The sequence below is a fragment of the Hypanus sabinus genome, chromosome 10, assembly GCF_030144855.1.
Source record: "Hypanus sabinus isolate sHypSab1 chromosome 10, sHypSab1.hap1, whole genome shotgun sequence".
NCBI classification, from domain to species: domain Eukaryota; kingdom Metazoa; phylum Chordata; class Chondrichthyes; order Myliobatiformes; family Dasyatidae; genus Hypanus; species Hypanus sabinus.
The window spans coordinates 149,812,961-149,840,502 of NC_082715.1; the positions used below are offsets into that span (position 1 = coordinate 149,812,961).

General features: G+C 45.1%; 1 protein-coding gene across 5 annotated transcripts in view; it reads right to left on the bottom strand.

Moving 5' to 3' along the window:
- Positions 1–27,542, bottom strand: part of LOC132401240 (uncharacterized) — an 86,560-nt gene that overhangs the window by 15,890 nt on the left and 43,128 nt on the right. For 4 of the 5 annotated variants that reach the window (XM_059983241.1, XM_059983239.1, XM_059983237.1 and 1 more), the window contains 5 exons: positions 22,703–22,749; positions 17,459–17,526; positions 10,095–13,275; positions 8,402–8,488; positions 6,956–7,127 (listed from right to left, as the gene is read on the bottom strand). In XM_059983241.1, coding sequence (XP_059839224.1) covers positions 6,956–7,127; positions 8,402–8,488; positions 10,095–13,216 — 3,381 coding nt within the window. In that variant the 5' untranslated portion in view covers positions 13,217–13,275; positions 17,459–17,526; positions 22,703–22,749. The remainder of the gene's footprint in view (positions 1–6,955; positions 7,128–8,401; positions 8,489–10,094; positions 13,276–17,458; positions 17,527–22,702; positions 22,750–27,542) is intronic. The other variant, XM_059983240.1, reaches the window with a different exon arrangement.

The following is a 27,542-nucleotide window of genomic DNA, read 5'->3' on the forward strand; positions in this document are numbered from 1 at the left end:
ACCCTGCCAGGGGTGGTGGTAGAGGCAGATACATTAGGGATGTTTACAATATTAGATATATGGATGATAGAACAATGGAGGGGTTATTGAAGGTTAGATCTTAGAATAGATTAAAAGGTTGGCATAACATAGTGGCCAAATGGCCTGTACTGTACTATGCTGTAGTGTTCTGTGTTCAATAACCCCAGCAGTATGTCCCGTGAATCATAACTAAAAACCTTTCAGCGAGGGTTCCCAGTACACAGGGAACCATTCTAGTTGGAGACTGGACTGAGCTCAGTACAGGTCACTGATGGACTGGTGATAAGTGTTCACTCTGATACTGAGGGACAACTTGTCACAGAGACATTACACCACAACCACCACCATTCAACACAACCAGGTCACGTACTGCACTTGGCTTCCAGCATGAACAATTATCCTATTTCCCCATCCTGGTGACATGCCCTTAAACCACCAAGCCTTTTTATTGCTCACTGTGATCGTTTGCCACGGGAACGGAGAAAAGAGCCGGCAAATCAAACTGAGTATATTTCACTCCAGATTTTATTGAACATGAGGGATGAATGTACCTTTGCTTAAAACTCCAATCTCTTTCAAAACTTCAGGTACAGTACTGTGCAAAAATCTTAGGCATGTATACCATTGCAAAGAAAAGTTTGTGAACCCTTTGCAATTACTTGGCTTTCTGCATTAATTACTCATAAAATATGGTCTGATCTTCATCTAAGTCACAATAATAGACAAACACAATCTGCCTAAACCACTAACACAAAAACAATTATACTTTTCATGTCTTTATTGAACATTTAACTTTTTAATCATTCACACTCCAGGTTGGGAAAAGTATGTATTTAATAACTGGTAGAATCCCCTTCAGCAGCAATAACCACTAAATGTTTCCTGTCACTGCTGAACAGACATGCACAACAGCGAAGAGGAATTTTAGACCATTCCTCCATACAAAACTGTTACAGTTTATCAATATTTCTGGAATACCATACATGAATAACCCTCTTCAGATCATGCCACAGCATTTCAATTGGGTTAAAGTCTAGACTCTGACTTGCCAATTCCAAAACACAAATTTTCTTCTTTTTAAACCATTCTGTTGTTGATCTACTCTTGTGTTTCGGATCATTGTCTTGTTGCATCATCCAACTTCTATTAAGCTTCAGGTAGTGGACTGCTACCCTGACATTTTTCTGTAAGATGTTTTGATAGAATTTTGAATTAATTGTTCTCTCAACTATTGCAAGCTGTCCAGGCCCTGAGGCAGCAAAGCAGCCTCAAACCATGATGTTCCTTCCACCATGCTTCACAGGTGGGATGAGGTTTTGGTGTTGGTGTGCAGTGCCCTTTTCCCTCCAAACATAGCAGTGTGCATTTCTGCCAAAAAGTTTAACTTCTGTCTCATCTGTCCACAGAACATTGTCCCAGAGGCAATGCAGAACATCCAGGTGGTCTTCTGCAAACTTGAGACATGCAGGAATGTTTCTTTTTGGAGAGCAGTACTTTCCTCTGTGGTGTCCTTCCATGAACACCATTCTTGTTCAGTGTTTTTCTCATAGTGGACACATGAACAGAGACTTTAGCAAGTTCTAGAGATTTCTGTAGGTCTTTTGCTGTTACCCTTGGGTTCTTTTTCACGTCCTTCAGCATTGCACATTATGTTCTTGGTGTGATTTTTGCAGGATGCCCAATCCTAAGGAAAGTAGCACCAGTACTGAAATTCCTCCATTTGTAGACAATTTCTCTTACTGTGGACTAATGAACACTTGGGTCTTTTAGAAATGTTTTCGTAGCCTTTTCCAGCATTCGTCTCTATAATTCTTCTATGGTCCTCTGAAAGCTGTTTTGACTGAGACATGGTGCACATAAACAGGTCTTTCTTGAGAAGAGGTGGCTCTGCCAGTAACCTGACTTTGTGTGTCTTCTTTCTTTGCTTTTATTAAACAGAGTGGGGCACCTCTACAACCCACACCTCCAATCTCATCTCATTGATTGGACGACCGGTCTCCAAATAGCCTTTGTAGAAGCCAGTGCCCCAGAGGTTCACATTCTTTTTTCAACTGAGATTGTAATTTTTAAATGATGCACTCTGTATTGATGGACAGTAGTACAATTGTTTGTGTGTTATTAGCTTAGGCAGATTGTGTTTGTCTATTATTGTGATTGCAGTAGTGCTAGAAAGTTTGTGAATCCCGTAGAAATCTCTATTACTGCATTATTATGACCTAAAATGTGATCAGATCTTTATGCAAGTCCTAAAACTAGATAAAGATAACCCAATTAAATAACACAAAAAATATATCTGTACATTGAGAGTGAGATCACAATTCAATCTCCTTTACCATAGCATTGGAGTGGAATAGCTACAGCCAAGTTAGGAAAGTGTTCAGTTGGAGTAAAGGGAAATATGAAGCTATCCTGCAGGAACTTGGAAAGGCATTCTACAAGTTTGTGAAGAGCAAGAGGAAAAGACATAAGAGAATAAGAGAATGAGACCAATCAAGTGTGACAGTGGAAAAGTGTGGAACCAGAGGAGATAGCGGCAGGATTTATGAACATTTGGAGAAGCAAAATATAATTAGGAATAGTCAGCATGGCTTAGTCGAAAGCAGGTCATGCCTTATGAACCTGAAAATTTTTTTGAGGATATGACTAAACACATTGATGAAGGTAGAGCCGTAGATGTAGTGGATAAGGATTTTAGCAAGGCATCTGATAAAGTACCCCATGCAAGGCATGGGATCTAAGAGGACGTTGCTTTGTGGATCCAGAATTGGCTTGCCCACAGAAGGCCAAGAGTGGTTGTAGATGGTTCATATTCTGTTTGGAGGTCAGTGACCAGTAGTGTGCCTCAGGGATGTGTTCTGGGACTCCTTCTCTTCGCAATTTTTATAAATGACCTGGATAAGGAAGTGGAGGGATGGGTTAGTAAATTTGCTGATGGCAAAGGTTGGGGGTGTTGTGGGTAGTGTGGAGGGTTGTCAGAAGTTACAGCGGGACATTGATAAGATGCAAAACTGGGCTGAGAAGTGGCAGATGGAGTTCAACCCAGTTAAGAGAGAGGTGGTTCATTTTGGTAGGTCAAATATGATGGCAGAATATAGTATTAATGGTAAAACTCTTGGCAGTGTGGAGGATCAGAGGGATCTTGGGATCCAAGTCCACAGGACTCTCAAAGCTGCTGCGCAGGTTGACTCTGGTTAAGAAGGCATACGTTACATTGGCCTTCATTAGCTGTGGGACTGAGCTCAAGAGCCGAGAGGTAAAGTTACAGCTATATAGACCATAGTCAGACCCCACTTGGAGTACTGCTTTCAATTCTGGTCACCTCACTACAGGAAGGATGTGGAAACTATAGAAAGGGTGTAGAGATTTACAAGGATGTTGCCTGGATTGGGGAGCATGCCTTATGAGAATAGGTTGAGTGAACTTGGCCTTTTCTCCTTGGGAGTGATGGAGGATGAGAGGCAACGGTGGTGGAGGTGGAGACGATAGGGTCTTTTAAGAGACACCTGGATAGGTACATGGAGCTTAGAAAAAGAGAGGGCTATGGGTAACCCTAGTTAATTTCTAAAGTAAGTACATGTTCCGCATAGCACAGTGGGCCAAAGGGCCTGTATCGTGCTGTAGGTTTTTTATGTTTCTATTTATTTATTGAGAAAAATTATCCAATATTACATGTATTTGTCTGGGGGGGGAGGGGGGGGGAAGTATGTTAACCTCTAGGACGGGGGTCGGCAACCCGCGGCTCCGGAGCCACATGTGGCTCTTTTACGTCTGTGCTGCGGCTCCCTGTTGCTTTGGGAAATAATTGGTTGTGGCGACCCTTTTCCTGGCACATCCGAACCGACTCACAATTAGATAGCCTACGGGGGTTTGCGAGCACAGAGCTTTGGAGCCTCTGCGCCATGGGGGGCAGGTTGAGGGAGGCTTAAAAGTGAGGCTGAAGATTTCGAATAAAGTTTTTTCCTTCGACTGCAGTTACCGACTCCGTGTCATAATTTTAGCACTGCGTGTAGCACACCGCTACATGGTCAGTATTTAATTAAAATGTATTTTATGTTAGTTTGTTAGTTTTTGAAATGTAAATCTAAATTTGAAGATTATGGTGATCTTGTACAATCTAAATAAGACGTTGTGGCGACCCATTTCCTGACACATCCGAACCGGCTCACAATTAGCCAGCGTTCAGGCTAAGGGAGATAGCCTACGGGGGTTTGTGAGTACGTGTCTTTTGCAGCATCCGCGCCCATGGGGGGCGGGTTGAGGGAGGCTTAAAAGCAAGGCTGTTTAGTTCGAATAAAGCTATCTTTGACTGCAGTTTACTGACTGCGTGTAGCACACCGCTACAACGTGTTTTTATCGCTGGCTGTCCAGAGGGGAGGTGCTGAAACGCTTTGTCGCGTGTCTGGAAGAAGTGAAAACTTTCCTGGGCAGCAAAGGGCTCACCTTTCCTGAGCTGGAACAGCCAGAGTGGCTGGAAAAGCTACACTTCATGGTAGACATGACAGCGCACCTGAACACGCTGAACACAGCTCTTCAACGGGGTAAGGACGTACAGCCTTGCACATGTTGGAGGATGTTTTGGCATTCGAGCGCAAGTTGACGTTGCTTGCTAGAGATTTACAGAAAGGCACATTGTCTCACTTCCCCAATTTGAGAGAGTTCAAACAAGGTCACGACATGATAAATTCGGAGTATTTACATTCTGCAATCATCGCAATGCAAACATCGTTTGGGAAACGCTTCTGTGAGTTCAGAGAGGAAAAAAACACATTATCCTTCCCGGTCACTCCTCTAAGCATCGATCCATCCCTACTGAATACGACTGCATTGTCAGGTGTGAGTCAACCTGAACAAGGATGATAAATATTTTAATTGCCTATTATTTTACGTATATTCATATGTTTTCATTGTTCAGTGAAATAGTCCTTTTATTTTTCAGGTTGACAGCTGGCTGACGTTATTTTTGGTTTGCTGCTGGCGGCAAATTTAAGTTTGGCGTTTTTCATAAATACAAGAAGGACTCAAATAGACGTCGAGTATTTTACTTAAAAGTAACCTTCAACCCAACGTCTTTTTTTCGGAGGTCAAAATGTTTTTGTTGCATGCAGAAATGTAATTTCGTTTTCTCTGCAGGAGTTCATCAATTTCATAAATGCAACACATTATAGTTTGTTTATACATAGCATAAAGGCAAAACAAAACGTTGTATGCAGTGTTATTTCATTTTATATGCAAACGGGTTTTGCGGCTCCCAGTGTTTTCTTTTCTGTGGGAAACGGGTCCAAGTGGCTCTTTCAGTGGTAAAGGTTGCTGACCCCTGCTCTAGGATAATCAGTTTATTTAAAGGGGAAATTAAAGTCAAGAGTTTCAATCAATGGGATGACAATCAGGTGTGACTGTGGGAGGCCCTGCCCTATTTAAAGAACATAAACCTGGATCTTTACCATCAAAGTTGGATCTTCACCACACAGGTTTTTTTTTAAAGTGTGCCATGCCTCCATCAAAGGAGATTTCTCAGTTCCTCAGAAAAACAAAAAGTTGTTGATGCTCACCAGGCTGGAAAACCATTTGTTTTGGAAAACCAGGACACAAAACCATTTGAAAAGAGTTTGGGCTCCACCAATCCAGTCAGGCAGATGGTGTACAAATGGAGGAAATTCAACACCATTGTTACTCTCTCCAGGAGTGGTCGACCAACAGAAACCACTCCATGAGCAAAGCGTGTAATATTCCAGGAGGTCACAAAGAAGCCCTGGATAACATCTGAGGAGTTACAGGCCTCTCTTGCACGAGCCAATGTCAGTGTTCATGAATCTACCATCAGGCAAACACTGACCAACAATGGCATGATTGCAAGGAGAAAGCCACTACTCTCCAAGAAAAACATTGCTGTCCACCTAAAGTTTGCTAAAGACCACGTGGATAAGCCAGAAGGCTGTTGGAACAATGTTCAGTGGACAGATGAGTCCAAATTAAACTTCATGATTAAGCCGTGAAGAGTGCTGTGTTTGGCAAAAAGCAAGCACTACAACCCATCTGTGAAACATAGTGGTGGCGGTGTCAGGGTTTGGGCTGCTTTGCTTCCCTTGGCTTGCCATCATTGATGGAACTATGAATTTTGACGTACCAGCAAATTCTACAGGAAAAGCTTCAGCACCATTATACAATTAAATGCATTATATTCAATTCATATTTTGTTTCTCCAAATTCCTATGCCATACAAATAGTCAGAAATTATATTTGTGTTCAGCTTCAAGCGGACAAACCAAATTCTGAGGGAGCAACACTTTTGGGAAAAAAAAGATGATATCTAATGTTGCTTGCAAAAAAATATGACCTTGTCTGGTGTCTTTGGGCTTTGGGCTGGGAGCCAGCACCTCTTCCCCAGGGCACCACTGCTCAGTACAAGAAGACATGGCTTTAAGTTAAGGGGAGGGAAGTTCAAGGGGGATATTAGATGAAGATTTTTCACTCAGAGAGTGGTTGGTGCGTGGAATGCACTGCCTGAGTCAGTGGTGGAGGCAGACACACTAGTGAAGTTTAAGAGACTACTAGACAGGTATATGGAGGAATTTAAGGTGGGGGGTTATATGTGAGGCAGGGTGTGAGGGTCAGCACAACATTGTAGGCTGAAGGGCCTGTAATGTGTTGTACTATTCTATGTTCTATGTGTGTCTGCACCTGCACCACTCCTGCCCCAGCACTTCTCTGCCACCAGACCCACACCCCTCCCGTGGCACTCCACCCTCGCCATTCCCAACATCCTCTGTTCCCACCAGATTTCAAAACTCGCTCTCCACTCTACGTCGCCAAGTACAGTACTGTGCAAAAATATTGCTCCCGCGCAAAAATTTTCCCTAGTTTCCCTCCTGTGTGTAATTCACCCTCCTCTGTGGTTACAGATACAGGAACACGTTACAGGACGAGTTGTACTTGCCTCTTTTTGCTCTGTGTGCTGTTGAGTTTCCATGTAGGTGATGCTGGGAATGGGGGAGGAGGCGGAGGGGAAGGTGCTTTCGGCAACAGTGCATGCTGCAGATGAGGTAGGTGCATCTGGCAAAGCAAACACGGGCTCAAGGATGCAGGATAAGCTCAGGTGCTGTAGAAGACTGAGGGGAGAAAAGGCACAGATTACTTACCTCCTCGATGCCAGATCCTCAAATAAAATTATATATCACTAATAGGTGCCCAGCAAATGCACTACCATGCCCCACCCTCACAAAAACGTGCTTACTCTTGGTGTCATTAGCCTTCTGGTGCCCTGGCCTGTGATCAGGCCTAATAGGGAAGGCATGCCACTAAACCCAACATGCTCCGAAGAATCACAGTGGCCTTGTGCTGGGTTCCATATCATGGTGTTACAGCCTCACGCCACTCTGCACAAGGTGAACCTGCTGTGTTACACAGCATAGAAGCAGGTCCTTCAGCCCATTTAGTCTTCTTCCTCTTCCCAGCAACCTGCACCTGGACCATAGCCCTCCATACCCCTCCCAATCCACGTACGTATCCAAACTTCTCTTAAAATTTGAAATTGAACCTGCATCCATCACTTCCACCGACAGATCATTCCACACCCTCAACACAGTGACGTTCACTCAGGCTCCACTTAAATATTTCACATTTCACCCTTAACCTATGACCCCTAGTTCTAGTCTCACCAAACCTTGATGGAAAAAGTCTGCATGCATTTACCCTATCTATACCCCTCATAATTTTAATCCTTCGATCAAACCTCCCCTCAATCTCCTGTGCTCCAGAAAATAAAGTCCTAAGATATTCAATTTTTCCCTATAATTCAGGCCCTTATCACTGCAAGATCTTTGTAAATTTCTGTACTATTCCAACCCTATTGATATCTTTTCTGTAAGTAGCTGACCATAAACCGCACACAATGCTCTAAATTCGGCTTCATCAACATTGTGTACAACTTCAACATAACATCCTAACTTTTGTACTTAATACTTTGATTTATGAAGGCCTGGACTCATTCCTGGAGGAAGAGGTCACACACCACTACTCAAGAATTTTGTAGCATTAGGTGAAGCTATCAGTGTTAAACAATCTACTTTTATTTCAGGAATGGAAGATTAGGAGGCAGTTATTCAGGGCAAAAATCCAATCTGTCACTAGAGAAAGCCCACTCTTGTTTCAATGAGTCAGAAAATTAAAACTGGTGGCATTTTTAAAAAGGAAGGAATTACTCCTGCTGACAAGGATTGCCTTGGAACACAGCACCTGCCAGCAAATAATAAACTAGAAGGAAGAGAGAAGATGGAGGAGTCTGCAGCAACCCCCTGGCCTGCACCCACGTTTGTAGCCAATGTTTTCTCTCATCAAAGACCATTATCCTTTAATTGTCCACAAGGACAGTTCCAATACTTGCCTTCTCTTATTGGCCAGCTGAAGTCGCAGTGACTTTGCTTCAGTCAAACTGGCTGTGTTCCCAGTACGCAAACAGGGCGGGAGGGAACTGAATGAACAGACACAAGTTATTAAACATACCACTGCACCCTGAACAGATTCACCTGAAAGATGCAAGACTGTCTGTAATGATCACTGTAGGCAGAAAGGACATGACTTTACCCCAAGCGGCACTGGGAACCTTCCAACACAAAGACAGAAAGGTCTAACCAAAGCAAGCACTTGCTGTTTCCAATGCACGATCCATTCCTTGCCACTTTCTATCATAAAACTCTGTAGTAATTTGTTCTAGTCTACTTTAAGCATACATTACCACTACTTCAAACATTCATTACCACAGTGTGGATATTACTTCAATAATACAATAATCCGGCTCTTTGAATAGGGGATAGGGGACAAGCTCACATACACAGGCTAACAGATGATAGGAATGACATTGGAAGAAAATGGGATTTCAGAGAACACAGCCCCTTCGGAGCACGATATTGTGCCAACCTTTTAAACTGTTCCATGATCAATCTATCCCCTCCCATCTATATAGTCCTTCATGTTTCCATCATCCACGTGCCTATCTAGGAGTTTCTTAAATGTCTAATGCATCTGCCTCTACCAGCAGCCCTGGCAGAATGTTCCATGCACCCAACACTCTGTACAAAAAAACACCTTCTGGCATCCCCTATACACTCCTCCATCACCTTCAAATTAGGCGTCGTTTTCCCCTTCCAGGAAAAAAAATTATGTCTCTTATTACCTTGTACGCCTCTATCAGTTTACCTCTCATCCTCCTTCACTCCAAAGAGGAAAGCCCTAGCTACCTCAACTCAAGACATGTTCTCTAATCCAGGCAGCATCTTGGTAAATCTCCTCTGCACGATCTCAAACTTCTACATTCTTCCAGTCTACTTCTACATGCCAACCAAATCCCCTTCTGCATCAATCCTATAAACACTGCGTAAACATGGCCAGCATGGGCACAGTTGGCCCAAGAGAAAATAATGCCTGAAAGGCAAGAACTAATCTGATCTACAGGACTAAGGGAGCTGGAAGCACAGTGCTTTCAAAGAGCTGCTCCCGTAGAAAGCATCCTATCTGGATGCACTACAGCCTGGTGTAGTTACTGCTCTGAACATGACCACAGGAAACTGTAGAGTTGTGGACACAGCTCAGCACAGCACGGAAACCAGTCTCCTCTACATGGACCCTGATGGTACTTGCTGCTTTACCGAGGCATTGAGAAGTACAGACAGATCACTTCACACCCTGGATAGTCTCTCCTCTTTCATCAGGCAGAAGGTACTGAAGCCTAAAACCACTTAACACCAGCCTCAAGGATAGCTTCTACCCCAATGTTATAAGACTATTATATGATTTCCTAGCAAGATATGATGAACTCTTGACCTCACAACCTAACTCACTATAATCTTACACCTTACTGGGTACCTGCATTGCACTCTCTCTATAATTGTTACACTTTATTCTGCATTGTTATTGTTTTACCTTGATGCACTGTGTAATGATCTGTTCTGCATAAACAAGATTTTCCACTCTATCTCACTACATGCGACAATAATAAACCAATTCCATCTCTTCCGATTCAATAAATCAGTGTTTGCCCTCTGTTGTCCCCGGTGGATTACAAAACATGCCACACTAACCTGGGGCGATTTGCCAGGCGACCATGCCTCCAGCTGTCTGAAGGACTGGCGTTGGACGTTGATGTGCAGGTAGATGGAATGTGCTGACTACATGACACCAATCCAGCCACATTACAGGACGGTGGCCAAGATGGTTTGTTCAAAGGAATCAGGGGAATGAGTCTCTTTACACCCTCTTCAAACAAAGTCAAAAGTGGTCGGTGGGCACTTGACAGTCTTCCAAAATGGCGCTGCCTTGTCCATAACCTGTAGCAAGCTGGAGACAAAAGTGCTAGAACGGTGTGCAGGCCAAATCGGGAACGTGCACAGCAGCACCTCCCCGCCCTGACCAGCGAAGGAGGCGGCCAGAAGCCCTGGCCACAATCGGGTGGGCACTGGGGAAGTGTCTGCCAGTCCTGGCTCCAGTACTGAGAAATAATTGATAAATCTGTCCTTTCAGACACACAGTGCCAATCAACTCTTGCTCCGTCACTGATGAAAGAAAGCAGCAAAAAGAGGTCGAGATTAGACAGAACAGGACAGCTGAAGTGCAGCGACTGCTTGCAGTGTCTGGAGGAAAGCCAGGACTGAGCTCTCCTACAAGCACCAGCATGGAGGGACTGATCTTTCCTCGGGGTCAGGTGACAAAGAACACCCCAGAAGTTTGCCTGTTGACCAAAATCAAACTGTAATTCCTTAATTCTTTTTGTTTGAAGTCTTCCATTTACACCCACTGACTTGAGCCTGGATAAAGCAGTGAACTCCTGCTGTATTTCTGAACAGCTGGGGAACACACCCAAGCCACTGGCAATTGCCTCCAAGTGTTCCACCAGCAGGGGTTTTTTGCTGAGCTTATGAGGTGCTAGATCATTAAGTGGTAGAAGAGACAGATTCTTTGGTTTTATTTCTTCCACGTGTCGGACGCTGTGGTACAAATCAGCATTGATGCAGTTAGCCACTCCCCTGCAAATCTGCACAACTGCTGGAGCCCTGCTCAGACAGAACTTCCCCAAAGTGGACACACTGGGGACACAATTTGAGAAAAGCACTGGGCTGTTTAACTTCCTCCGCTTTAGCCTGGTAAATCCTCTCCTCTTGTTTCTACACCTGAATACAGAGGGGAGAGCTGCAGCGTTGTTCACCAGTACTGCACTGCATTCATCGAGCTCACACTTCCCTTCTATGGACTGCTGATCACACCTGTTGGGTATACTGGCCGTCTCCAGTTCAAACCACAGTGTCTGCGCTGTGCTTGAAACGGGCCGTGGAACGCACTCCAGCTCAGCAGCTCGCTGGTCGTTAGCTTCACAGCACACTGCATCATGGCCACTGTGGGCAGAGACATCTCGTTCTTTCGAGGCTGACATTTTACACTCCTTGCTTTGGGAGGCTGGAACACTGCAGACTTCCCCCGACATCTGGGTCTCCACTCTACCCTTAAACCCCTTTCTGAATTGTTCTTCTGTTGCCATACGCTCACTTTCCACGTCGACCATATTGTACAGTAGCTTCTCTTCAGTGAGGCTGCAACTTACCACACCCTCTGCATAGGCATTTTCATCCTCTTGATGTGCTGAAGACTCCAGTGAAAGATTACAGAATTCACTCACCGAAAACACATCCCTGGAGCTTGTTGCTTTAGCTGATCCCAAGATGTTGTTGGCTATTGAATCTGGGATTTGTGGAAAATATCTGTTCCCCAGCATCTCGTTGCTGGCTGTTGTCATACCTAGGGGCTGAACCTTGTATTCTGCTTCTTTTTCTGTCACATCACTGATTACATCTGTAGGTATGTCTACTAACTCGTCGTCTGCAAATGCCTCATACTCGACACCTTCAAATCTAAACGTGGCTTCAGCTGCTTCGTGCACACCCCCAGGTTGCAGGCCATGTCCAAGTGCTTTGTCGGCCAACACACTTTCTTCCACAGCTTGATCGCTTTCAGTATAAATCTCAGTGGCAAAGCCAGTGACATCTGTGGGTATGTCAGCCAACTCGTGCTCCCCGTCAGCCGCCAGACCATAAAACACTCCTGCAGTCAGCTCAACTGGTGTAGAAGCCTCCATTATGGCTGTGGGAGTGGGAGAGGGAGACACATCAGTCAGCTGACTTTTCCCAAATAGGACATTGGTCACTGGACTTTCACTCTCTACAATCACATCCTCAGATACCTCTGGAGAGACCTTTGCCATGGTACTCTTGGGAAAGAGAAATCCAGCTGCTACAACTCCAGAGGATACCGGTTTGATAGTATTTTCTGAAGTGAAGTGAGTGGGCATTGTGATTGTGGGTACAGCCAGCTCATCTTGTGTTGAAAGTCCAAAGGTTGTCCATTCTGTAAAAGTCTTTTTTCCCGCAAGCATGTCAGGAACTCGCTGATTTCCAGCTGATATCTCACTGGCACTCACATCTTCATTAGTCATGGCCAAGGTTACTTTACCCCCTTTAATTTCTGAAGGCGTCTTAATCAATGCATTCTTAGTTGCACCAGTGGTCGCTGTAACTCCTGATGGTGCAGCTGTGGCCTCGTCCCCTGCAGTATCTACTGATTGCTCAGCTGGCTGATCCTTTCCCACATGCTGGCGAGCCATCTCACCTTCCAACACCTTGCTGGGCAACCTCCGCTGTGCAAGAGTGTCACTGATCGCCTCACCCTCCACAGGGGCTTTACTGGAAGGCAGCCCATTCTGTGTCAGAGTTCCACGACATGCCAGCACTCCAGTTCCATCATTCCCTCTGGGCAAGTCATTGGTTGCTATGGGATCCGAAGGCACCCAGTCAGGCACATCACTGGTTGCTATACCCCTTAAAGGCACTTTGTGAACTGAACCAATTCCTAGACATTTCTCAGAGGCTGCAACTGAAGGAAATGGTATGACTACTTTTTTAAGATTCTCCCCTCCACTGTTGCCTTTTCCAACTACCCCCCTGGCCTTCTCTACCCCAACATGCATTGCTTGAGCTTCACATTGTGGGATCTTGGGACAGATATTTCTTTCTGATGTATCACTGCTTGGCCCATTTTCTGTACACATTTCCTTCACCAACGGTGTGAACAAGCGCTCAGCACTGCCCGGTGGGGAGCTGCATGGTGTTTCACAGTGAACATCAGCGGTTGGGCCTCTTCCCTCGTAGGAGTCCATCACACCTCGCCGGCTCTCATCAATGGCTGGGGCTGTTCTACGATTCGAGTCATCTTCACCTGTCACAGGACAGACAACTAACATTAGCTCACCAAGCTTTTGGAAACATGTTAGAAATGGATTCTCGTTATTCCTGCCTTTATCCTAGTCAATTATAATGGGCTGATGTGAAGTTTACTTAACTGAACCAAGTAGGCGTGCTGTTGCAGTGGTTAGTGCCCCTCCTGTAACCCAAATTTGACCCCAACCTTGGGTGCCGTCTGCGTGGAGCTTGCATGTTATTACTGTGATTATGCAAGTGTCCTGGTTTCCTTCCACATCCTGAAGTCAAGCTGACTGGCTGAGTTGCCCCCAGTACAAGTGACTGAAGCGGGAAATTGGTACAAAGTAGTGTGGTGTGGAGATGTTGAGTGTGACATTACAGGATATCTGAAAATAATTTGGGGAAGGGGATTGTTCTGAGAGCCAGTAATGACTCGATGGGCCCAATGGCCTATTTTGTGAGAAATACAAAAAACACAGAATAAGATTGGGGACAGCTCTTATTGTTCTCCGAAGACCTGCAGCACCTCAATTCAATGTAGCGGCTCCTCTGTGAATCCCGCCTTCAGCTTGAAATTGAAGCCTCTGCTTCGAACTGCAAGGGCACGTAGAACTCAGAGAGCACAAGAGAGTGTGGATGCTGGAAATTGGATCAACACACAAGCTGCTGGAAATTGTGGAAGCAGAGGCTAGCTGACATTCCAGGCTATACCATGCATCAGAATTGAGAGGACAGGGGCGACAGTCAGTACAAAGTAGTGAGTGACAGGGTTGAGGCAGCTGAGAGGTGACAGATCCTGGTGCAGCTTCACAGAGCCAACAGCAGGATTTTTTAATGTTTTTTTTTCAATTACATACAAATGAGTGAAAAAGAAAACACTAGTGACTATGCAACACACAAAATGCTGGGCAGGCAGCATCTATGGAGAGGAGTAGATTTAAAAGGTGGGGGGAGAGGATGGAGAAACACAAGGTGATAAGTGAAATCTGGAGGGAGAGGAATGAAGTAAAGAGCTGGGAAGTTGATTGGTGAAAGGGACAGAAGGCTATGGAAGAAAGAGGAGGGGGAAGAGCACCACAGGGAGGTAATGGACAGGCAAGGAGATAAGGTGAGAGGGAAAAGTGATTGGGAAATGGTGAAGGAGAGTGGTGCAGGGGCTTACTAGAAGTTTAAAAAAATTATGTTCTTGTCATCAGGCTGGAGGCTACCCAAACAGAATACAAGGTGTTTTTCCTCCAACCCCTGTGGCCTCATCACGACAGTGGAGGAGACCATGGATTGACATATTGGATTGGGAAGTGGAATTAAAATGTGTGGCTACTAGGAGATCCCACTTTTTCTAGGTAAAACTGTCTCCTAATCTACATTGGGTCTCGCCGATATACAGGAGGCCACACTGGGAGCACTGGACACAGTATATGACCCTAACAGACTCACAGGTGAAGTGTTGCCTCACCTGGAAAGACTGTTTAGGGCCCTGAATGGTGGTGAGGGAGGAGGTGTAGGGGCAGGTGTAGCACTTGTTCCACTTGCAAGGATAAATGCCGGGAGGAAGATCAGTGGGGAGGGACAAATGGACAAGGGAGTCGCGGAAAGTAGAAAGTGGGGGGGGGGGGGGGGGTAGGGAAAAATGCATTTGGTATGGGATCCCGTTGGAGATAGTGTAAGTTTCGGAGGATTATGTGCTGCACATGGAGTCTGGTGGGGTGGTAGGTGAGGACAAAAGGACTCTATCCCTGGTAGGGTGGGAGGAGAATGAGGACAGACATACGTGAAATGGAAGAGGTGTGGTTGAGAGCAGCATTGAAGCCCTTTTCTTTGGAAAAGGAGGACATCTCATTCATTCTAGAATGAAAAACCTCATCCTGAGAGCAGATACGGTGGAGTCCGAGGAATTGAGAGAAGGGGGCCACCATCAACATTCCCTTGTCCATTCGTTCTTTCCCACTGATCTCCCTCCTGGCACTTGTCCTTGCAAGTGGAACAAGTGCTACAGCTGCCCCCTCACTACCATTCAGGGCCCCAAACAGTATTTTCAGGTGAGGTGACACTTCACCTGTGAGTCTTTGGGGTCATATACTGTGTTTGGTGCTCCTGGTGCGGCCTCCTGTATATTGGTGAGACCCGACATAGATTGGGAGACAGTTTCACGAAAACCCACGCTCTGTCTGCCAAAATATAGCAAGATCTCCCAGTGGCTACCCATTTTAATTCCACTTCCCATTCCGACATGTCAATCCATGGCCTCTTCCACTGTTGTGATGAGACCACACTTAGGTTGGAGGAACACCACCTTATATTCTGTTTGAGTAGCCTCCAGCCTGACGGCATTAACATCGATTTCTCAAGCTTCCAGTAATGTCCCCCACTCCTCCTGTCCTACACCATTCCCCATCCCCTTTTCTCCCTCTCATCTTATATCCTCGCCTGCCCATCATCTCCCTCTAGTGCTCCTCCCCCTTTTTCTTTCTTCCATAGCCTTCTATCTGTTTCACCAATCAACTTCCCAGTTCTTTACTTCATCCCTTCCCATCTCAGGTTTCTCCTTGTGTTTCTCTCTCCTCTTCCCCACCTTTTAAATCTACTCAGCTTTCTTTCTCCAGTCCTGCCAAAAGGTTTCGGCCTGAAACCTCAATTGTACTTTTTTCCCCATAGATGTTGCCTGGCCTGCTGAGTTCCTCCAGCATTTTGTGTGTATTGCTTGGATTTCCAGCATCTGTAGAATTTCTCTTGATGGACGTTAATAACTATAGCTGGACAGCATCTAAGGATGCAGTAAAAACAAGAACTAAAAATAAATACTTGTGAAGCAATGGGGAAAATATTTATAGACAACTTATCTTGATGGGCTGAATGGTTCCTCCATTATTGAAAAAAATTCTGAAGAATATCATGATACTGGTTTGCCAATGAACCCAGAGCACTTAAAGGGGTTTGTTAACAAGTTACCGATCAAGAGGAATGGACCACACCAGCTCACTTGCTGTACCTTATCAACTGATATATTTTTTAAATCATTTCTCTTTCTTCTCATCCTCAGAAGCCTTTGGATTAAAGAGATTTTCAGCCTCACTTCTACACCACAATGCAGACATACTGAATTAGTGGTATGAATACGGGCATTGGATGTTATGTTGAAGTTGCATAAGATGTTGGTGAGGACCAATTTGGAGAATTGTGTACATTGACAACTATCAAGAGAAAAGATGTCAAAAACATCGAAAGAATGCAGAGCAAATTTACAAGGATGTTGCCAGACTTGGGGACCTGAGTTATATGGATTAGCATGAACTAGATGGGACAAAGGGCCTATTTCTGCAGCTTGGTGCACTATGAATAGAATATACAATGCAGGTTTCAAGCAGAAAGAGAATCTGGATTTTTACAGCAGCTCCAGACAATGCCCCAAAAGACCATCCTTATGGTTCTGTTTCAAGAATGTTTATGTACATAGTTGTGTCATAGATGTAGACAGTGCACAGTTCCACAATAAGTGAACAAAGGCACCTGTCATTTTAGAGACAAAGAAATGTTGCCCAGGACATCTCATTAGATTCTTTAGAAAAGTGTCATAGTATCTTATTTACAAGAACCTTAAGCCCTTGCATGTAAGGGATTTGAACAGCCAACTCATTTTCCTTGGGCCAGGCACTGTCCAATGGAAGCGATTTCCTGCCTCTACCTGAACAGCCAAGTTCAGGTTCAAAGAGCAGTTCAGGTTCAAAGAGCAGTCCTGCAGCCCATCCAGTGTATTTGGGTTTGTAGTAATGGAGTATGAAGGAGCGAGGCTCCTCTGCGCCTGCATTGCCAGTTTTGGGAATTTGGCTTGTGCTCACGTAAAGTGAGTGGGATCTCGCACTCGGCAATCCATGTGATAACTGTTTCATGGAGAACTTCTTTGTCCCATGCTCCATCATCAAATGTCTGAAGCAGTGGTAGAATTTACCTTTCTTACTGCAGGATCTGAGACAACTGAACAAAAACACAAGTCCAAAGGCAACAGCAAACTTGCTGGATGGATGTCTACACCACACCAGTTTGGTGTGATATTCAAGCGCCCTTTATCGTTTCTGTTTATCACCTTGAAGCTGCCAATATCCCAGCTACCTGCCCTTACATTTGTAGACGTTTAATGCATGAAACCAAGTTGTGGTCAAGCTATATATTGAAGTTGGACTAACCTACAAAAAGATACTCACCACTCAAGCCACCTGGGTGTACACAGGGCTGGACGTGGACCTGAGGAATCTCAGCCTTCAGTGGGACCCTTTCAATGAGGGAAGAGTTATGTTTAAAAAAAATGGTGATAAACATTCTCACAGACTCCCCCCCCCCCCCCCCACAATAATTTTCACACATACCAAGTAGTTCAGCATTTGTTTAGTATTCATATTTTAATCTGGTTAACTGTAAACATGGTCAATCACTTACAAATATTTATCAAATTTTTTTTAATGATAAATTCATAATTGTAAATCAAACGGCATCAAGTTACCCATACAAAAACAAGCAATTTTTTAAATTTTGATTTTCTAAACACGAGTGACTGCACTAGCTTCATATTTGGTGATCTGCTATTAAACTCCCAATTCTAATTTTAAAAGGCTTACACAGGCTCAATTTGAATCTGATAAGCCCAAAAGTAGAAATTCTACTTTACTAAAGAAATGGCACAATTTGTAGAGGGCAAAATGATTGACTCATGTTTCTTTTTCCCTGATGAGGTCAGAGAAGGTTGACGAAGAGAGTGCTGTCAATGTTGTGTACATGGATTTTCAGCAGCAGTATGGACAAAGAATTGACTGACAGACAACATTATAAACATCAGATTCTGGAATTCTGGAAGACGCTGGAATTCCAAAGCAACACACAAGATGCTGGTGAAACTCAGCAGGTCAGGCAGCATCTATGGAAGTGAATAAACAGTCAATATGTCAGACCAAGGCCAGACAGGAAGTGGGCAGAAGCCAGAATCATAAGGTTGAAGGGGTGGGAAGGGAAGGAGTTCAAACTGGCAAGAGTCCACCACAACAGCCAAGATCTCCCAGTGACCATAAGTGACATATCTGTCCATGGGCTGCTCTGCCACAATGAGGCCAAACTCAGGCTGGAGGAGCAACATTTCATATTCTATCTGGATAGTCTCCAACCTGATGGCAGGAACATTGATTTTTCGAACTTCTGGTAACCATTACTCCATCACCCCCACGGCCAATGATTTTTCTCTCATTCTGGCAACTCGCTCACCCCTTCCCTTCTCCTCCCTCATTACATGACCTCCCTCCTGTTTTCTCCATCTCCTTCCCTTTATTCCATGGTCGATACTTCTTCAATCAGATTCCTTCTTTAGCTCTTTCACCCATCACCTCCCAGTTTCTCACATTACCCCTTCTCCCCCCCCGCCAATCCTTCCCCATCACCTGGTCTCACTTGCCAGCTTGAACTCCTCACCATCCCTCCCCCATCTTATTCTGACTCCTGTCTCCCCCCTCCCTCCAGTCCTGATAAAGGATCTTGGCCCAAAATGTTAAGCTGTTTATTGCTTTCCATAGATGCTGCCTCACCCGCAGAGTTCTTCCAGCATTGAGTGCGTGTTGAGCAGGGTCAGGGCCCTCCAAAGTTAATGCAAACAGAACTGGTGTAGACAACATGGTGGACAAATCTACAAGGGCCTGATGATTTCCTTCCCAAAGGTTACCACAGGTCAATGGGAACACTAGAAGACTGCATAAGGAGCAACTACAATGTTGGACTTGAAACCATTTCTTTAGGTTGAAAAGCTGTTCATATCACTCCCAATATTGAGAAAAGTAAAGCTTATAAAATTTAACTTGCAGAGATGTTTCTAGAATCCATGATTAAAGACTAGGCAAATGAAATTCTACAGCTGATCAGAACTGGTCTCTACTGTGGACTTGTAAGGAATAAATCATATCTCAGGAAGTAAAATGACCAGAGTTTTGAGACAACAACTGAAAAATTTGAAATTACTCAGATTAAACCCCAGTTCTCTCACCCTGCACTGATTGTTTCTACCTCTTATCCAAGATCCACCAACCTGACAGTCTGGGGGCGCCCAGTGCTTCTGGCTCAATGAACCCTTGTCCGTTTATCTTGATACCATTTTGTTGCCCTTGGATCAGTCCCTTCTCACCTACACCCAGACACTGCACGTGGTCTTGATGTCTTCAATCCCTTGAAGATCCCTCGTCTTGATTGCTGCATTTTCACTACGGATGTCCAGTCCCTCTACATTCCATTCATTCATCAAGGCCTTAAGGTGCTCTGCTTCTTTCTCGACAAGACCAAACCGCTTCCCTTCCACCACCACCCTCCTCCATCTAATTCTCCCCCTCAATAATCTCTTTCAGCTCTTCCCCCTTTCCACAAACCCAAGGTGTAGCTGTGTGCACCCACAATGGCTATGTGGAAGAGTCCATGTTGCAAGCACACACTAATTCTTTGTGCGCTATATCAACGGCTACATTGGAGCTGCTTCATACGCCCACACTAAGCTTGCCAATGTCATCAACTCTGCCTTCAACTTCCACCCTGCTCCAGAAATTTACTTTAATTTTCCCTCCAGGAATGCTGCCTGAGCTGTTGAGTTCCTCCAGCATTTTGTTTTTATACCTCCGGGTCTTCCCGCCAAGGCTGCCTGACCAATGGAATGTACCTTCTGCGCCTGTCATCGGCCCAGTATTTCCTTTTGGTCAGGTGTACGAGAACGTCTGTGAGCTTTCAGAAGGTAAAGGTGATTATCCCTCATGATACATTGTCAGCTAAAAAGTTCCGGCTATTTGAAAGCAAGAATTTTGTTTAAATGCTGGAGGCCTGTACTGTGCTGTAGTGTTTTATGGGTCTGCTGGGGAAGTCGATGACCCAAAGCCTCCAAAGTCAAGACTCCAGTGTTGGTTGAAGGCTGAGGACAATGGCCTTTCTTGGGGATGAGAGGAGAGTGTATGTGCAACGATAGGAGGGAGGAATGGGGCTTGTTTTCTTGCTTGTTGTATTCTATGTTGTTCTGCCAAGCACAGTGGGCACGTTATGTTGGCGCCGGAATGTGTGGTTACACTTGCGTGTGCCCCCAGCACACCCTTGGGAATGTTGGTCAAATGGCAATGTCGTTGCATGTTTCCATGTTCATGTGATAAATAAATACACACACAGGCGGGGTACAAACTTGCCATGAAGATTGTGGGGTGTTCATCACTGTGGATGGCAGACCAAAGGTTTACACCTACGTTTATCAGTGACATGCTGGGAGTCATATAAGCAGAAGCATCAAATCACAAAGATTGTGAGCAAATGGATGAGGCTGTGTTAAACACACTTTAATGTGGGCCTGCGCTTTGAGTCTTTGGCAGAATATAGTATTAATGGTAAGACTCCTGGCAGTGTGGAGGATCAGAGGAATCTTGGGGTCCCAGTCCATAGGACGCTCAAGGCAGCTGCACAGGTTGACTCTGTGGTGGTTAAGAAGGCATATGGTGTATTGGCCTCCATCAATCATGGGATTGAGTTTAGGAGACGAGAGGTAATGCTGCAGCTATACAGGGCCATGGTCAAACCCCATTTGGAGTACCGTGCTCAGTTCTGGTCACCTCATTACAGGATGGATGTGGAAACCATAGAAAGGGTGCAGAGAAGATTTACAAGGATGTTGCCTGGATTGGGGAGAATGCCTTATGAGAATAGGTTGAGTGAATTCGGCCTTTTCTCCTTGGAGTGACGGAGGATGAGAGTTGACCTGATAGAGCTGTATAAGATGATGAAAGGTATTGATCGTGTGGATAGTCAGAGGCTTTTTCCAAGGGCTAAAATGGCTAGCATGAGTGGGCACAGTTTTAAGGTGCTTGGAAGTAGGTACAGAGGAGATGTCAGGGGTAAGTTCTATTTAAAACGCAGAGAGTGGTGAGTGCATGGAAAGGGCTGCCGGCGACAGTGTTGGAGGTGGATACGATAGGGTCTTTTAAGAGACTCCCAGTCAGACAGAAAAATAGAGGGCTATGGGTAACACACACACAATGCTGGGTGGAACACAGCAGGCCAGGCAGCATCTATAGGGAGAAGCACTGTCGACGTTTCGGGCCAAGACCCTTCGTCAGGACTAACTGAAAGGAAAGATAGTAAGAGATTTGAAAGTAGGAGGGGGAGTGGGAAATGCGAAATGATAGAAGACCAGAAGGGGTGGGGTGAAGCTGAGAGCTGGAAAGGTGATTGGCAAAAGGGATACAAAGCTGGAGAAGGGAAAGGACCATGGGACGGAAGGCCTAGGGAGAAAGAAAGGGGGAGGTGAGCACCATAGGAAGATGGAGAACAGGCAGAGTGATGGGCAGAGAGAGAAAAAAAAGAGGGGGAAAAAAACCTAAATATATCAGGGATGGGGTAAGAAGGGGAGGAGGGGCATTAACGGAAGTTAGAGAAGTCAATATTCATGCTATCAGGTTGGAGGCTACCCAGCTGGTATATAAGGTATTGCTCCTCCAACCTGAGTGTGGCTTCATCTTGACAGTAGAGGAGGCCATGGATAGACGCATCAGAATGGGAATGGGACATGGAATTAAAATATGTGGCAACTGGGAGATCCTGCTTTCTCTGGTGGACAGAGCGTAACCCCACGTAATTTCTAAGGTAAAGACATGTTCGGCACAGCTTTGTGGGTAGAAGGGTCTGTATTGTGCTGTAGGGTTTTTATGTTTCTAAACAGCCTCTTCTAAAAGTGGAGAGTTTCCAAAGAAATGGGATAACCAAAGAATTTTTTTTTTGCAGGGTTAGGAAGGTGAGGGGAAGTAGATTAAAGTGTCACAGGCAGGGATAAAATTATGAAAAGACTACTGGGATGCTATGCTTTAAAAAAAAGTAAAAGGAGATGGGAATTATGCTGAAGTTTACAGAGACCTGGTTAGATCAGGCCCTAAACTCTGAACAGTTCTGCATGTAAAGATTACACAGAACTTGGAGGAAGTAACATGTAGACCAGAAGTAAATTCTGAAACAGAGTTGCAAATCTCCTCACATCAAAGTGAGGAAAAGTGTTTCGACTGAAGGTATTAATACTGGGGAAGATAACACAGTTCTGTTGGTTGTGGAACCAGGGACTTGTGGGTGTAGTCAGAGACTGGTCTCGGAGCAACGGGAACTCTAATAGGAAGAGAGAGATGGATCTTTGGAACTCATCCCTGGATACTACTTCACAATATTGAATGCAAAACCGATCATTTTTGATAACCAAACTATAAACGGATGTAGGTTTTAGGTCACATTGAGTTCATTAAACCACTCGGGGTTAAACAGCCTCCTCCTATGCCATGTCAATAATCAGCATAGGTATATTGGTTTAACTCTCCCATGTGAACAACTGTGTTCACACACAGTTAATTAGGAGAGGTTAACCCTTCAGTGGTCCAGTTTGGAAACATGTCTAGCAGGGTGATACTCACTCAGTGACTGTTGACGACCAGGTCTCAGGTGCCACTTCAGCATCAGCCTGTGGACATAGAAAGGGTTAAAGATTAGAGGGCATCAACACTACTACACCTTGTGACCATGGGGTGCTTGGGGCATCCAATCCCGATCTGGGGCCGAGCAATTGGATTAATGTGCCTTCTAGCACAATAGGGTTAACCAAAACCACATGCCCCAAGACCACCCGCACCATTTCAAGGAAGAGAAGACCTTTGCAGTGTTCTGCCCAGTGTCTAGCCCTAAGATTGAAGACTGTTTATTGTCATTTTTCAGTCCTGGAGAACAAAATGAGTCTTACTCCAGATTTGATGAAGCATAAAAATAAACATTAAGCCTAAATACAAAACCAATCCTATAAAACACAATGTACAGTACATACACAAGTTTAGCTTATACAAAGAGGCTGAGATTAAAGACTGAGACACTAGCTGTAGGAGCATCTGTAACAAGTGAAGGTGATTCTTGGCAAGAGGAGCTTCTAGATAGCAGTGAGGCATATGAAAACACAATTGGACAGTGTGTCGGTGCAGGTATGAGGTGAGTTAATGTGGCACTGTATGGGGGTTGTGAAAGGTACAGAAGAGTGGCTGATGTGGATGTAAGTAATGGTAGTGGGATGGGTTAAGGGGTGGACAAGTTGATCAGCTTGATGGTTTGGGGGAAATAATTTTTTTTAAAACAAGATGGTGAGGATGCTGCTCAGTAGAATGCACAACTCCCAGTCAGACTGTTCAGAACGAGTCAGAAAATATACACCTTGGATTTTCACAAGCTTGCTAACAGGTTTCTCACTGCAGATCATGGGGATAAAGTGCTGAATTCTGTCATTGGGGGTAACCAATAGTTGCATTCTATTTCAGCTGGTTTACTACAAGTTACATTTACAAGAAATTTCTTCAACAATTGCTCAGATGCAGGGAATATTTTAAGTTTGAACACACATCACAATTCCATTAAAAATAAAGATAATTTTTATTCCTAGGAAGTGCACAATACAGCAAGACTCCATTTAACACCATTTTTAGTTACCCAGGGTCACCTCTGAACCTTCTGTGATGTTGTTCTATCAGCCCACTCACCAGAAACAGGCTCCTTGACTTGCTCCTCTGCTTAGGTAGATCATGGTTTACCTGGATTGGGTGGACCCAAACTAGGATGCTCAATTCACTCATTTTGGATGTGGAAGCTTTAGAGACGGGGCAGAGGAGATTTACCAGGATGCCGTGTGGATTGGAGAACATGTTTTAGGAGGATAGGCTGAGCGAGCTAGGGCTTTTATTATTATTTTATTGTTGCCAAACAATTGATTAACTAGAGAGTACAATCATCACAGCAATATTTGATTCTGTGCTTCGCACTCCCTGGAGTACAAATCGATAGTAAATATAATAAAAATTTAAATTATAAATCATAAATAGAAAAGGGAAAGTAAGGTAGTGCAAAAAAAACCGGGAGACAGGTCTGGATATTTGGAAGGTACGGCCCAGATCCGGGTCAGGATCCGTTCAGCAGTCTTATCACAGTTGGAAAGAAGCTGTTTCCAAATCTGGCCGTACGAATCTTCAAGCTCCTGAACTTTCTCCTGGAGGAAAGGGGGACAAAAAATGGGTTGGCTGGGTGGGTCGTGTCCTTAATTATCCTGGCACCACTGCTCCGACAGCGTGCGGTGTAAAGTGAGTCCAAGGATGGAAGATTGGTTTCTGTGATGTGCTGGGCTGTGTTCACGATCTTCTGTAGCTTCTTCCGGTCTTGGACAGGACAACTTCCATACCAGGTTGTGATGCACCCTAGAAGAATGCTTTCTACGGTGCATCTATAAAAATTAGTGAGGGTTTTAGGGGATAGGCCAAACTTCTTCAGCTTTCTCAGGAAGTAAAGGCGCTAGTGGGCCTTCTTGGCAGTGGACTCTGCTTGGTTAGATCACGTCAGGTCATTTGTGATATTGACCCCAAGGAACTTAAAAAGCTTTTGATCTGTTCCACCTGCGCACCACTGATGTAGATGGGGTCATGCAGTCCGCTACTCCTTCTGAAGTCAACAACCAATTCCTTCGTCTTGCTGACGTTGACGAATAGATTATTGTCTTCGCACCATGCCACTAGGTTCTTAATTTCCTTTCTGTACTCAAACTCATCATTACCTGAGATACTGCCTACAATTGTGGTGTCATCAGCAAACAAGTATTGAATTCGATGGAAATTTGGCTACACAATCATGGGTGTACAGTGAGTACAGCAGGGGGCTGAGTACACAGCCTTGTGGGGCGCCGGTGCTCAGAGTGATTGTAGAGGAGAGCTTGTCCCCTATTTTTACAGCCTGGGTCTTGTCTGTGAGGAAGTTGAAGATCCAGCTGCAGATCTGAGTGCTAAGAGCCAGGGTCTGGAGCTTAGGAATCAAGTTTATTTGGAATGATGGTATTAAAGGCAAAGCTGTAGTCAATGAAAAGGAGCCTTACATATGTGTCTTTGTTCTTCAGGTGTTCCAAGGAAGAATGTAGTGCCAGAGAGATGGCATCTGCCATTGACCTGTTGTTCCAGTAGGCGAATTGCAAAGCATCGAGGTTGACCAATAGGCTAAGGTTTATGTGTGCCATAACCAATCACTCGAAGCACTTCATAGCAATTGATATCAGAGCCACAGGTCAATAGTCAATCAGGTATGCCACCTTACTCTTCTTTGGCACCGGGATTATCGTTGCCTTCTTAAAACACGAGGGGACCTTAGACTGAAGCAGGGAGCAGTTGAAGATGTTAGCAAACACTCCAGCTAGCTCGCTTGCACAGGCCCGGAGTACCTGTCCCAGGATGCCATCTCGACCTGTCGCCTTCCTTGGATTTATCTTCAGGAAGGCCTTTCTAACGTCCTCCTTGGTGACGATGAATCTTGATGCCACCAGGTCCGGTTCATCTGGAGGGGGCAGGACGCTCCTCTTCTGTTCAAATCTTGTGTAGAATACATTAAGTTCGTCAGGAAGAGAAGAGCTAGTTATTGATATTCTCAGCCTTTTCTTTGCGCCCAGTGATCTCATTTAGACCCTGCCATAGTCTACTGGCATCCCTCTGGTTAGCCTGGGCTTCCAACTTGGCTCGATATTGCCTCTTGGCGCCCTTAATGGCTTGCGAGAGTTCACACCCGGATTCTGTGTAGCAACTGGTATCCCCAGACCTAAAAGCCACAGATCTAGCCTTCAAAAGGGACTGGACCTCATACTTCGTCCAAGGTTCCCAGTTAGGAAATACCCGGATCGTCTTGAGAGACACACAGTCCTCTGTGACAGCTGAGGCATACTCATCGAGGTTAGCTGCCGAGTCCTTGAAAACTAACCAGCCCACTGATTCAAAGCAGTCACGGGGGACCTCATCAGTTTCCTCTGTCCAACACGACACCACTTTTGCCACCGTGACCTCCCGCTTCAGTTTCTGTTTGTAAGCCAGCCAGGAGGAGTCAGGTCTGATTTTCCGAAGTGAGGTCGTGGGACTCGCTCTCCTCTTTGGACTGAAGGATGAGAAGTGACTTGATAGAGATGTACAAGATAAGAGGCACAGATTGAGTAGTTACCTGGAGACTTTTTCCAGGGTGAAAGGGTGTATAATTTTGAGGTGACTGGACAAAAGTATTAGAGGGATGTCAGAAGTAAGCTCCCCCCACCCCACGTGGTGGTTGCATGGAATATCCTGCTAGTTAGTGGTAGAGCAGATACATCAGGGACATTTAAGAAACTCAGATAGGGACATGGATGTTAGTAGCTAGTGAGCTTAGAATGGGTCCAGGGGTAGTGGTATTGCTCATTGTGTGGAATGTGAGAACTCTGGGAGACTTCTAGTCTGCTTGATAACTACATCTGCACAAGGTACATCGAGCTGCAACTGCTTAAAGACCATGTGAAGGAACTGGAGCTGCAGACCAATGACCTTCGACTCATACGGGAGAATGAGGTGGTGAAATATAGGAGCTACAGGGAGGTAGTCACTCTAAGATGGTACATTGTCTCCCAGGTACCAGGGTCAAGGAGGTCTCAGCTAGAGTCCACGGCATTCTCAAGATGGAGAATGAAGAGCTGGAGGGTCTGGTATATATTGGGTCCAACAACATAGGTAGGAAAATGGAGGTGGTCCTCAAGAGAAAATATAGGTAGCTAAGCAGAAAACTAAAGATCAGGATCTCCAGCATAGTGATGTATAGACTGCCCGTGCCACAAGCCAGCGAGCGCAAGAATAGGAGGATTTGGCAGATTAATGCGTGGCTGAGGATCTAGTGCAGGGGGCTGGGGTACAGATTTCTGGATCATTTGGATCTCTTCTGGAGAAGGTATAACCTGAACAAAAGGGACGGGGTACACCTGAACCCAGAGGGGACCAATAACCTTATGGGCAAGTTTGCTAGAGCTGCTGGGGAAGGTTTAAACTAATTTGGCAGGGTGATAGGAACCAGAGTGATAGGGCTGAGGATGGGGCAGTTGGTATACCAGTAGATGCAGTGTGTAGTGAGACTGTGAGGAAGGACAGGGAGGCTTTAGGGCAAAATTGCAGTCAGGGGATGAGTTAAAATGTAACAGGTGACCAAAATCAAAAATGGTGATGAATACAGGACTGAAGCATGCGCTGCTGAGGACCTGTGATTCCGCCTTCAGAGCAGGCGACAAGGCAGCCCTAACAACAGCAAGGGCCAAACTGTCCCAGGCCATCAGAGAGGCAAAGTGTGCATACACCCGGCAAATCCACAGCCACTTCCAGGACAGCAGCAACATGCGGTGCATGTGGAAGGGTATTCAAGACATCACCGGACTGTGCGGGTGATGCCTCCCTCCCAGATGCG